The 13682-nt window shown below is 37.3% G+C and overlaps 1 protein-coding gene across 1 annotated transcript in view; it reads right to left on the bottom strand.

Moving 5' to 3' along the window:
• Window positions 1–13682, bottom strand: part of alk (ALK receptor tyrosine kinase) — a gene marked incomplete at both ends in the record, with an annotated part of 582154 nt that overhangs the window by 366085 nt on the left and 202387 nt on the right. The window contains one exon of the mRNA XM_079262769.1: window positions 1336–1485. Within this exon, the coding sequence (XP_079118895.1) occupies window positions 1336–1485 (150 nt within the window). The remainder of the gene's footprint in view (window positions 1–1335; window positions 1486–13682) is intronic.

Raw genomic sequence — 13682 nt, 5'->3', positions numbered from 1 at the left:
GGCAAATAAAAATACACTTTTACTGGAAAAAACTTTTGGGAAAAAAAATCCCAGAAACACCAAACATGAGCCACGCTTGACATTTCCTTACCATGCTGGGTCAGGATTGACCAGTATGAACAGAGAACAGACTTTGCTTTTAAAGCTCAAATAAACCTGCATTATGAGCTTCATTCTAGCTAAAATGTAGTTAATCATTGCAGCTAAATATGACCAATAAAAATTATCACAAAGTAAATCTTCCTAAAATCATGTTGATGCAAGGATCTTACATGATCTTGGAAACTGAAGAAAACTGAAGTTTAATCTGATCAAACAATCCTGCTCAGATGTAAAATCCCACATAAAGCCTCCAGATATGAACAATTTTATATTACCTTCCAGCCATGAACTGAGTTATGAACATTGTCAAAATATGCTTTTAGTGTTGCCCTAAAAATAGGTTTTAAAGCACATTTCCACCACGCAGTCAAACAGTCCTCAGCTTTTTACATGCTTTAAGCAACCACAGTCTGACATCTGAATTAACCCGTACCAGTAAGCCAAATCTGCAATAAAAAAGCTTTTTACTTTAACTAACATTTGCAAAAGACAACGTTTGGCTTGACTGGGTCTGCATCATTAAAGCAGAGCTAACTAAAAAAAGCTGCTTGTCGCTTCTCATATCCACCTGCTACATCCTGCTAAGATGTAGCAGTAAAACCAGCATTTTCAGCCACAAGTAAACAAAAACATGCCGGCGATGGATGCTAACGCTGCATCATCAAATGCAGTAGAATTATTTTAAGGAGAAGGAAGCACTGAGCCTTCATCCTGTGGCGTAACGATGACTAAATCATCGTTAAGCAAATGGTTGCTGTGAACTTTACATGACTACGGCAAGCAAAAGCGTGAATGGTGATGTCACAAGATACAGAAAAACAGATGGCTTTTCTAACGACGACATAACATGTTAAAGGACATAAGTTTATCTTTTATTGCTAAAGATGCTGATAAATATGTAAGTGACATGCAGATTAAAACAAGAACCCAAGCACCCAAGGTGCTGATAACTTCTTGGTCTTTCTCTAAATATATCTGCTTAAACAAGGCTAAATAAGTGGCTCAAATCAAATAAATGTAACTTCCAGTCATGCACTGAGCTGTTTTGTACTGAATGTGTGAGATATGGCTTTTTAGATGCAAGCATAAACATAAACGCTTCCAGTGACACGATGCCGCGGCCACATTGATCAACAAAGTTCAATAGCAGTGAATTTGCACAAACTGAGAACATTTGTTGAAGAATGAAATCCCCCTGCAATGGGGGGGAGGGCTTGATACCTTCATTCTTACCTTCCTCCCAACCCTGGGGACTTCCTGTTTTCTTGACAGTTTTCCCGTTTCTGTCCTGAAAGTCGCCGGCCGCCACTATACTCCATGTGAATTCTGGGGAATCCTCCAGCTGGTGGTCACATGTTCTGCTGTTGCCAGGGCATTGGAGAGCTGGTAAAATAAGAAGTGTGCAGTTGAAGGGAAAATAACATAATGATGAATTTGCATCATATATGACTTATAGAAAGGAACCAACATAGGTTCATTTAGGCCTTTCACACTGTAGTCACAACAACCCTGCGACTCTAATCGTACTCGTCTCAAACAGCTTTAAAGGAAAGTTATGTTAACAGATAAATGCCTAAAAACAATGTATGATGATAATAGTAATGTATCACTGAAAAACAGAGCAAGTAAGACGTTTCCTGTTTTCCAAACTTGTTTTCAGTTAAGTTCATCACTGAGTTGTCGCCTACAACTCACTAACATCAGGAATATATATATATACAGCCCCGCCAGGTGATGTTTAAAGTCAGTTTGGACAAAAAAAAAACGTTACTGTTTGTTCTTATTTGAAAATAACTGCAAATTCATGGTAACAAAATCTAAGATTTTGATTTGTATGTCTTTCCTTTGGAACTGAATGGTCATGCTACTGTATACTATAGTTGACTAATTCACACATACAAAACAGTCTCTGTTTCAGCTCTTGTGCAGACTTTAAAACTACCTACCAGTTGTTGAATTATGTTGACAGTCCAAGTATTACTAGAAATACGATTATTTACAACGGGGGGGGGACACTTTGGGTATTAAGAGCTGCTGTCCTGCAAATGATGGGAGTTTCTCTGCTGCAACACACCTGACTCCAATCAATAGCTAATTAGCAGAGATGCAAGTCGAGGTCTGCACACGTCTGCTTGGTGTGTATCAGGTGCAGGACTGCAGCTCTTGAGGACCACAGTTGCCCCCCATAATTCACAACACATGTTTTTCTGAATATCATTGTCCCCTCTGATGGATGTTTGGTGCAGGACTAAAAGGTGGAACCAGGTGGTTGTAGAAAGATCCGGTATGAAAGTATGAAAAACTAAGAAAAAAAAAAAAAAAAAAAAAAAAAAAAACAACCTTTCCTATTGGTGGAAAAAAATTCACAACTTTACACATGTGAACATGTCCTTAGACAGATTTTCTGTTTCGGGTGTACTGGGAGGAAATTGGGATTTTTTTGTAACATAATTTTTAAACTTAAAATAGATTTTTTTTAATTAAAAAAAAAAAAAAAAAAAAACTTATTTCAAATAATAATCCAATATAAAATTTGTCATTTTTATTGTTATCATTGATTTTTTTACTTGTCTTCTTAGGCATTATAGCAGCAGAATGATGATTGGCTACTGTGTTGTTTTTTTCTTCATTGAAATAAAAAAAAATGACGAGCAAAAAAAAGTTTTGTACATTTTTTTTTGTATTCCATCTAAAAAATCAGCAATACCACAGAATTATGAGAATTGCAATTTAAATCAAATCGGCACCCAAAAAAATCAGAATGGAATTAGGACAAAACCGTTTCGTGTCAGTCCTACTGTATCATACCTTCGACCCCAGACTGTTCATGTGCTAAACCTGGCAATCAGTGTGTTTTCTTTAAAAACCTTACATTTATTGTGATCAGTGTGTTCTCTGTGAGTACCAGGGTCAGCCTGAGACCTGGTTGGCTGGACAAAAACTCTGGAAAAGAATTTCCCCTCATGCGATCTTTGAGCTCCTGGAACAAATTTTGTGGTTGAATTATCGACTTATTGCTATTTGGTTTAAACAGAGAAAAACACATTTTTACTCACAGCATTCATGTGAAATCACAAAGCAAAAAATGAATGAATAAAACAAGCGCAACAGGAGCTAAAGTGTTGCTGCAACAATCCATAAAGTAGAAGCTCAGACAGAAAGAAAGTTAAGGGTCCACTCTCCACTCATCTTCTCCCCGTCGGTTTCTGCTTTCATCTGTCACTGTGGACAAACCTCACGCAGCCTCATCCCTGCGACTAGGAAAATATCTGTTCGAGATGGTTCAGTCACTTTCAAATGACTTCTCACACCGGTGCTCTGCAGGGCCATTGTACAATCATCCTTCTAGGTTATCTGTGCCTGTCTGCCAGTTTCCTCCATGGAGCAATGCACCGAGTCAAGCCCAACATGGAAACACACTTAATGTTTGAGAAAATATCAAAACAATCGCTGGACTATGATCACTGTCATGCCACGACGCCTGATACTGCAGCGACCTTTTTAGTCTCACACAGTTCTTCAAGTACAATAACCACATCAGCAGTTGGACAATAATTCATGTTCCAGCCCTCAAATGAAGCATTGTGGGTTTAATAAGGGACACAACCTCCGCTGCCTCATCTTGGTTCGATTCTGTACGCGACTTCATATGAAATAAATCATATGAGTCCCAAACACGCTGCACGCAGCATTCACACATGAAGATCATAGTATGTTTATCTTGTCAGAGCTGCTTAATGACACTGTTCAGCATTCAATCATGCACATGGTATCACGCGATGAATCACACTCGCAGACAACAGGAGGCTTTTGCCATCTTTAAAGCAGTCAGCAGAATCAGCACAGAACATTGCAGTCCGCATCACAGAGTCATTTTAATCAAAGGCACAGTGTTTCCAATGCCGCACCGCCCAACAGAAAGCACGCCGGAGGTAAGAGCGGCCCGTTATTGTGTTGTACCTCTGCATCACCTGCAACCAAAATGGAAGATTTTGATGGATAATGTAATCCACGGTTTTGAAAGAGAATGCAATACATCATAGGCTGGATGTATAAAACGCTTTACCTGGGTTAGAGGCCTGTGTGTGTCTGCGATGTTCTTCTATAAATCTTAATTATTAAGCTCTTTCCACAGGCATGAGCCTGATTTTCACCACCATCATTTCCCATGAACGGATAAAGACAAAATCGTTTTCATTGTTTACACCAGAAGCCAATAAAAACAGCATCAAAATCCCAATCTAAGCAAAAAAAAAAAAAAAAAAAAAAAAAAAAAAAAAAACTCAGAAAAAACTACTGCCTCCACAAAATGAGTGCATAATCCTGCAGGCTGATGTAGAAATTACTGGAATACAAACACGTCTGCAAAGTCCTCCAACAATGCAAGCAAAATACTAAAGCATGGACAGGCAGTGTGGTAACGATTTTTTCAGGAGCTATGTTAATCTGAATTAATAGCAGGCCTAATCAAACTCAGTCTGCGCAGATTTGTTTTAATTACAGCTGAATGCTTCTTGTACATGTATGTAAACAGAAGAAATAATGATAAATAGAAATGCAGGCTCTGTGAAAAGTCTGTCTTTCCTCATTTTTGTTATTTCTGCTCCATCAGATCTGACTTGTGTGTGTCTGAGAAAAGGTGTGTGTGCACAGGTTTTGTGCAAACCAGGGGTGTAAAACTTTCTGTTCAAAGGCCGCATCCCATTTCCGGTGGACAGTACCAGTGACATAACAAAATAAAGTTTTTCCCTCATTTATACACATACTCTATAATCTTATTGTATATTGTAAGTTATTTTTATGTAATTTACATATTTGACTACATGACCACTAACTAAATATAATCACTGCCATGTGGAAATGAAAGTTACAGTATTTTACATTTTAATTATTGTAACTCATAAAGCGTTAGAAGTAATTCTCAATGTGCATAGATGTACATTTTCCACATCGGTGTTGTAATTTGGCTTGAAATGATGAGTATGTTGATTCGTGTATGTAAAGCGCCCTGTGACAACATTGTTGTGAAGTGGCGCTGTAAAAATAAAGTTGAATTGAACTGAATTAATCCTGAACCTGCTCACTTTATCATAGAAGCTTAAGTTAGATCAATGCATGAAAGATTTCAAAGACCAGTGTTGCACTTGTTAATTAAAAAAAAGTAACTAGTTAGAGCTACTAGTTACTTCATTGAATAAGTAACTCAGTCACTTGATTACTTACAGCAAACAGTAATGCATCACAGTTAAAATTATAGAAGTTATGCCTTTTATTGTGTTTTGTCATTAACTAGTACTGTAACGCTTTACTCTTTAAATCCAGTAACTCAGTAAAGCCCAGAGTACATTTGTTTTCACCAAACGGTTAAAATGAGCTCTCAGTAAGTCAGATCTTTAAAACAATATATTAATTTAAAAAATGCAATGTTATTTTAAATCATCTTTTTCCATCTTGTACAAAGAGAATATTGGATGAATGAGATTTCAGAGGTCTGGAAATACGGCCGACAAGTTTCTCCATGACTTTTCTGACATAATGGCATCAATAAAGGCTCTGAACCAGAGAGATGGAAAAATACATTTCTCTTAATGTTTGTGTTGCTCATCCTGTAAAAATGTCTTATTTAGAGTTTGGAAGTATTTTTTGTGCAAATGAGTTTGCTTGGTATACCTGCTTGAAAGCCTGAAATCTGAGGGACAAACAGGAACTGTTTTGAGTTAAACTGAACTGAATTGCATTCAGACATTTCTGTCACAGTGAAAAGGACAAAAACAACTAAAATGAGCTGATGTCATCAGGTTCCTGCATCTTTTGTTCTGATACACGGTCGAGTTGTTGCCATGGTTCGATTACAACAATAAGTCACTGTTCCAGCACTGTGGACGGTCTCACCGCGCCAAGCTTTGGGAAACATTCTCACTTCCTGTATGAGAAACAGAAATATTCCACATATTGATTTCAGTAGAAGAGCAACGACTTTCTGTTGGAAGGTTTTGCTTTAAGAGTCACGTTCAGCCTGTGAATATATGTATATATACATATATCATGATCAATGTTGCACACATCACTTATTATTATTTCATAAAAAGGTCCTGCTGATTGGAAGGAGTGCAGACTGGCAGAGCTACTGGTCCAGGTTGATGGGAAGGGGAAGAGAGAAGGGACAAGCAAATGGAGCTGGGGTTATTCCACTATCCAGCCTTTTCTATTGGAGATGTTTGACCACAGGAGAATGAAGTAGATGAGATTTACTTCTGTGTGCAGCGATGAAAAATCAGAGGCTATTGTGCTTACATCTCTCCAGACTGGAAGATCTCTAAACACTCAGCTTCATTAACATTCAGTGGGTGGACTGGGCTTTGTACTGGTGGGATAATGGTGCTTGGGACTCAGGTGCCTGATTGTCAGCTTATTTCTATTTCTATTTATTGATCTGATTCTTTTGTTTTGTTCCCTTTATTTTCTTTCCCTCTTCCTTCATTTCTCCACTGATTCAGTGATTTATTTGTTGGTGTTGGAGCAGTAATAATGTTGTCTCTGTCATGGTATTCTCCAGTGTGATTGTTGATTTACACTCTGATTTACTCTGATTTACATTCCTCTAGAGGAAGCTTTAAGCAAACGGAACTAAAGGATGTGTGTGAAATGATCCACAGACGTGCCGTTTATTGTATGTGGTGATTTCAAGCGGGCACGCCTCAGAACTGTCACTGCGGTCGAAGGAAATGTGGGAAAACCGAATGTGTTTGTTTATAACTTCAAATAAGGAAAGAAATGATACGATGGAAACACTTTAACTCTACCCATAATCTTGACTTTATCTATTAATATCTAACTGTCCCAAACAGGGATGGACAAAAAAGTTTAAAAAAATACTTGAATAATATAAGATTGAATGGGTTTTAACCCTTTAAAGTCTGCTTTTTGCCAAAATGTAAAAACAACAATAACAAAAAAAACTTTTTTGGGGAGGCTATTTACCATTTTTTTTAAAAGTCATATGTCAAAATTAGTATTGTGTTATTGATTGCTTATTGGTATGTATTAAAAGAAAGAAAACAAGTATCAGATTGTACTCAATGGGATTTCAAACAGTTTTTGCCATAAAATGATGGAAAACATCTCAGAAACTCAGCATCTGTGGATCATATGATACATTTGGCTTCATGGTTAAATTTTGTTCTGACGGGCTGATTCAAGCTTAATGAAGATGAATCAGAAGTCGTTGCATTTAAAACTAAAGATGAGCACAAATGTAACTATTTTTTTCTTAGCAAAGTAAAAACTTTTTTTTTTCCAAGTTTGCAATAGCTTGAGTGAGTTTTAGTTTTAGTTTGTTGCACTTTTACGAACTCGATAAATCTAATTAGAACATTTGGTTGTAGAATAAACTTTAAAAATTTCACATCAATTAAGGGAAATACCTCCCAGAATCCTGGTTAAATCTTCAACACATAGGATTTCAACTTCACCTTTTATGAAGTAATTGATGGATTCAGAAAATGTTTTGACTTTGCAGCAGGACTGTGATGTGGGAAGCTTTTCTGCTTAACATTATGTCACATCACAGACGTGTGTCAAGGAGAAGCAGCTGCCTGGACTACTGGTTGTTGAACAAAGCGATGCCCAGTGACGTCCGAGCTGTCTTACAACACAACCGATTAATAAAGAATCCTTTAATTTTACCACCCATCATCATTCTAACAGATAATCTGTATTGGTTGTTATGTGTGGAACGTGTCTTAACTCTGAGATTCTGGGGAAACTTGGGTTATTGTTTATATGGATCATTATGGAAACCAGAACATGTTTAGCTGAAAACTGGTTTCCTCACGTCCGGAGCTTTGGAAACAGGGATGAACAAGCGTGACTTGGGATTATATCTCTCTCCTTTCTGTTTTAAACATTATTCCTCAGTAATTACACACAAAGTTAACACAACGTTAAAAGGACACTAAAAAAAAAAAAGAACGATTTTAGTTGGGATGGTTAGAAAATGGGCAGTTTTCTGAAATCAGTTAAAACCTTTCTGTGTTATTTGAATTACTGCTAAACCAAACAACAAAACCAAAAACAAATAATTGCTTTTAAAATCTCCATTTCTGAGCTGCTAAAGTAAAACTAAAAAAGTGCAAAGTTACGTGTATACCATCGATCGTGTCCTGATCGACAGTATGCTGGCACAGTGTGGAAGCAGCTCTGCAGAGACTTGTAGAAACTGCACAACATATCACCGACTCCCACCGTGCAGAGCAACATCTTCACCTCTCGCTGTTCACAGAAGACACTCGACATTCTCGAGGACCGTTTTCACCCTGCCTGCTAACTTTTTCAACTGTTGGAGGAGACAGGTCAAAAAACACACCGCAGAAGCAGCCATCACCACACTGAACACAAACCTCAAAACCCATCTGAGGTATATGAATGTGTATAATATGAATGCATGTATATGGAAACACGCGTGCACACACGCACACACACAGATGTTATATATGTATATATACACACAAAATATTAGGGGTGAGACAAACTAAATCTAATTTAATTACAGGCTTTGTAATTAATCTCTATTAATCACATTTTAACCGCATAACAATATTTGCCCCAAAAGCAACTTTTCTTTCTATTTTAGTGGTTTTTAGCCTTTATGGGGGAAGTGACTATTTTTGATCACTTCATTTTCTTTCATATTCAGCATGAATTTTTTTTTTTTTTTTTTTTTTTTTTTTTTTTTGGTCTTCTTGGTTCATACCAGAAGGAAAGTTTTAGGTTAAAATTTCTAATTTCAACATATTTCATTAAGTGCTTTACAAAGGGTTAAACAGGGATCATTACATCAAATCATAGAAAAAAGTACTTCATATTGCAAGTTTAAGCTCTATTAATGTTTGGAATAATGCATCAAATTTAAAAAGAAAACAATAGAAATAGAAACCATTCCTGGCCAAATGTGTAGAGACCCAAAGTGAAAGTGGGATTTCAAACACTTTCGGTAACAGTTCCAGTTGTTCTATAGTCAGGACTCTGCAGCATGTTACAGTATGTTTAACACTATTCATGAACAGACATTAATATCTGACAGTAAATCAAGACGAATTAACCAGTTTCAACTTCAGTCTACCAGAAAAAAGTTGCTACACTTGCTTTAACAAGCACCCCACTCAGAGCTCATAGAAGTAAAGCATAAATATGTTCCTTTAGTTACGGAAGTCAAATTAGTCAAAAATCAGTTCTTTGTTTGGCATTTTAACAATATGTATTAACCCTAACCCTAACCCTTAACCTCAATGGGACTTTCCTGGGGAAATAAAGGTTAAAATAAATAATCAATAAACATGTTGCAGCAATGCTGTTTATACTGGACAGACCTTCAAATATAATTTTCCAACCAATTTAAGATCTCTGCATCCCATCATTTAATTAAAATGATCAGGTTATGAGCAATCTCACATCATTTTAACAGCTTTACCAGTGATCCTGTGTCTGTGGTTCTCTGTTTACTTGATCAGGGTAGTTTAAAAGGCAGAATGAGTCAGGACTCTGCATTCACCAGAGCTCTGCTGCTGTTTGCTGATGAGATAATATTTCTGGAGATGAGCTATAAAATGATGGATGTATGTGAATAGTGTCTCTCTGCAGCTGTAAGAAGACAAAGTGTCGATTCATTAGACAATTCATTAAATAGTTCCATTCATTAAATAGTTCCATTCATTTCCTTTTCCTGAGTAACTTTTCCAGTAGAATAACTCTTCTGTAACACACTTGACATTTGTACTGACTGAAGAGGTGTCCTGATCCATGTAGATAAACACAGTTTCAGTTGACAGTGGGTCCGCTCCATTTACTGCCCATGATGCTGTCAGATCTGATGGCTGGTTTGGTGAGAACGTTCCTTTTCCCAAAACAAATCAGAATGTGTGTGCAGATCAATTTTATTTTAAAAAATGTCCAAAATGTGTGGCCTTTATTTTATTTAGGTTGATAACTGGGATATAATGTGTTGATAATACAAGTTGACAAGGCAACATTTAAGCAGAATGTGGAGAAGCTACAAAGCAAGGAAAATTTAGTAGAATTATTGTAGAATTTTGAGCCTTTATTTGAGGTGGTGTATATGTCACCAACAACTAAAGTGACATATACATATGAGAAGAGTTATTATTAGTTATTTTATTTAGGTTGATAAACTAAATAAATTGTCATTGTATAGGTTGTTTGTGACATATATCATAGAGTACTAAAGCACTCTTCTTCACGATGCGGCGTTCACAGCTCGCCAAATGAAGCGAACTTTCCAAGCAAACGGACTCGGATTCAAATCAAAAAGGGTGATGTGAACATGCCCTATCCCTGCAGTGGATCTGGATCCCTTCCAAAGTTAGACCAAGACCCATTCACAAATAAAAATAGTAAAATAGTAAAGTCACGAACAAAAAGACAAACATAAACACAAGCAGTAACACATCCTCCGCCCCGTCTTAATGCAGATGTAAAAAGTTCCGTTTCTGCTTTAGTAACAACATGAGTTACCATCTGAATTTAATTGTCACCACTATTTCCAGAAACTACTAAAGCAGATTTAATGCAGCACATTTTTCATTCATGAAAACTAAAAATGTTCTTCCAACACAGAGTATCATAATATTTATACACAGAGAAACTAACTAGACAAGCTGTGTCTATTCAGACATCCTGACAACAAACAGCATATAGGTCTGAAACCTGGGCTGACAGATATGACTGAACAGGATTTCCCCTAAAAACAAACGTAGTTTTCAGTGATTTTTCCTCTTACAGTAACATCTTTCATTTTCTACAATAACATCTTTCATTTTCTACAATAACATCTTTCATTTTCTAACCACAATATTTCTAGAAAGTACTACAACCGTACCATTCCATTTCATAGTAGTGGTTCATTAAAGCATTTTATTACACCAATGTACTTTTAATCATGAGTAGAGGAGATATTAGGAGAAATAATGGGTAGCATAAAACCAGAGATCCAGCACATTTCCCCCCCTCGGCTGTGTCTGCCAAAAGGTGCCCTTCATTGCCCCCTAAAGTGTTGGCAAAGCACAGTTAATTAAGAGCAGGTCATGACAAACAGAACCCCTGTTAAAAAGTTTGTTTTAATATTTGATCTGTCCCCGAGCACAGCGTAATTACTAGAAACACAGTTTGAATGTGAATCAGATGCTCACTGACAAATATCACAGAGACAAGAATTTATGAGCTTAAACAGCGTAGCAGAGAACAAAAAGTGAAAGTCTTGTCACTCGAGGACATTCCTGAATGCACTCCAACTGTCTAAAAGAGCTCATTTTTTACTCATGTGTTACAACGTGGTAGGAAACTGGCCTCATTTTCTTCTATTTGGATCTATTTGGTGGTCTTTCTGTGTGGAGTTTGCATGTTCTCCCCGTGTATTTGTTGGTTCTCTCCAGGTACTCTGGCCCACCGTCCAAAGACATGCGTGATATGTTAATTGCTTACTCTAAAATTGCCTATAGGAGTGAGTGTGAGTGGTTGTTTGTGTTAGCCCTGCCTGTCCTGTCCAGAGTGTACCCTGCCTCTCGCCCGAAGGTTGCTGGGATAGGCTCCAGCTCTCCCACAACCCTTACTTAATTAACTTTATTTGTATAGCGCCACTTCACAACAATGTTGTCACACGGCTCTTTATATACAAGAATCAACATACACATCATTTCTAGCCAGTTCATACATATCCTATAATAGAAACCAACTGATTGCATTGAGTCATGACTTAATTAAGCGGGTTTAGAAAATGAATGAATGAGCAACCAAAAGCTCACATCAACATCAGCAATGTCCAAGACTGAATTTATTTTCACGATTTACTTAGTCAACAAGCTCATGTTTGCAGAGCTGAATCAAATTTGATCATGTAAGGTTTATTCTTCCTAAAAGTTGGGCTTCCCTCCATCAGCCATGAGCCCCAGTCATGTTTGTGAAGATTCTGGGTCTGCAGGGCGTCATGTTATCTGATATTTCAGAAGTCAGCTGTGTGGTCACAGAGATTTCATATCAGCGAGGTTTCATGTCTCCCTGCCCTGATCTGCCATCATCCCAGTGTAATTCCATCAGCCCTGCTTCCAGAAAACAATAGGGACTGTAATCACATTACTGCTGTTTTTGTTGATCTGTTAATCAAAGCCTGATTTTTTATAGACCAGTTCAAAGAGCGGAAAGAACAACAAGCTTTGATGTTGATTAAAGACCACGTGTGAGCAGCAGCCCCCCCCCCCCCCCCCAAGAGACGGCGTTTACTGGTTGCACTGATGCTCGGGATAAGCCATGAAACACGGTGGGATTTTCAGATACAAAACCAGAGAAAATTCACAGAAACCCACATGGTCATGAGCTGCCTCTCGCTTGCTGGTCCGAATTTAGAATTTTTTTAATTTTTTTTTCTTGTCCAGCATTTAAGCAAGCAGACTGATGTTCTGGATGCTGTGTTCTGCTGAGCAAATTTATTTTGCCAAGGGGAACTTTTATAGATGTAACGATCCCCTTGTATTTCTTGATTCTTATTTTATTTTTCTATTTGCTTTGGATAATAGTTTGTATTACAGAGCTTATGCTGCTGGACCTGACCGGAAAGGACAAGAAAGGGGCAGAAAGAGAACAGAAAAGAGAACATAAAAAACAAAAAGAGATCAATGCATACACGTATATGCACATACATACCCACCTACATATACATGTATAAACACTCGCACATACAGTATATATATACATATACACACACACACACACACACACACACACACACACACACACCCACACACACACACACACATGCATACATATACATAGATAGACATACATACATACATATATATAAACACACATATATATATATATATATATATATATATATATATATATATATATATATATATATATATATATATATATATATATATATATATATATTGTAGCCTCCAAGGCTCTTCCAGGAGGAATAAAACAACTTTTATTTTCCTTTTCTTTTTCTCCTTGGCAGGATTAAATTATGGGCTCTTGATCTCCTCTTGCAGTCAGGGGGGTGTCATCCTAGAGGACTGGAGAAAATGAACTTTTGTGACCCGAAAGAGGAGGACGGCTTCGGGTGTATTAGTTTTCTTTTCTTTTTCCCCCCAGATAAACACACAATTCACATTTACCTCCAGATTTCTCTTTCAGGACCTCCTGCAGACCCCAAACCAGATGGTCTGAACAAAACCTCTAACACAATTTACAGTCCCTTAGGTCAATAGATACGGAATGTCACATCGAACTAAGCAACTGGCTCTTGTCAAAATGACACCTTTACACCTCCAGATAAGACTCAACGGCGCCAGGAGAGAGACCCGACAACTCTGCTTTGATCCTCCCCGAATATACATTCTGGGTGACAGATCCACCCCTCTTCCCACGGGAAGAAACTCCAGATGCACTTCTTTGTGTCTTAAATCTCCTTTCACTAACTGGTTTAATGTAGCCTACATGATTTTTGTTGATAGGTTTGACTGAAGTTTCCCTTTTTATTCATTCTCATATGTGATTTAAATCCT

Source organism: Telmatherina bonti, assembly GCF_933228915.1.
Source record: "Telmatherina bonti genome assembly, chromosome: 22".
NCBI classification, from domain to species: domain Eukaryota; kingdom Metazoa; phylum Chordata; class Actinopteri; order Atheriniformes; family Telmatherinidae; genus Telmatherina; species Telmatherina bonti.
The sequence above is the reverse complement of the archived record's forward strand: the minus strand, read 5'-3'. Positions and strand labels throughout refer to the sequence as shown.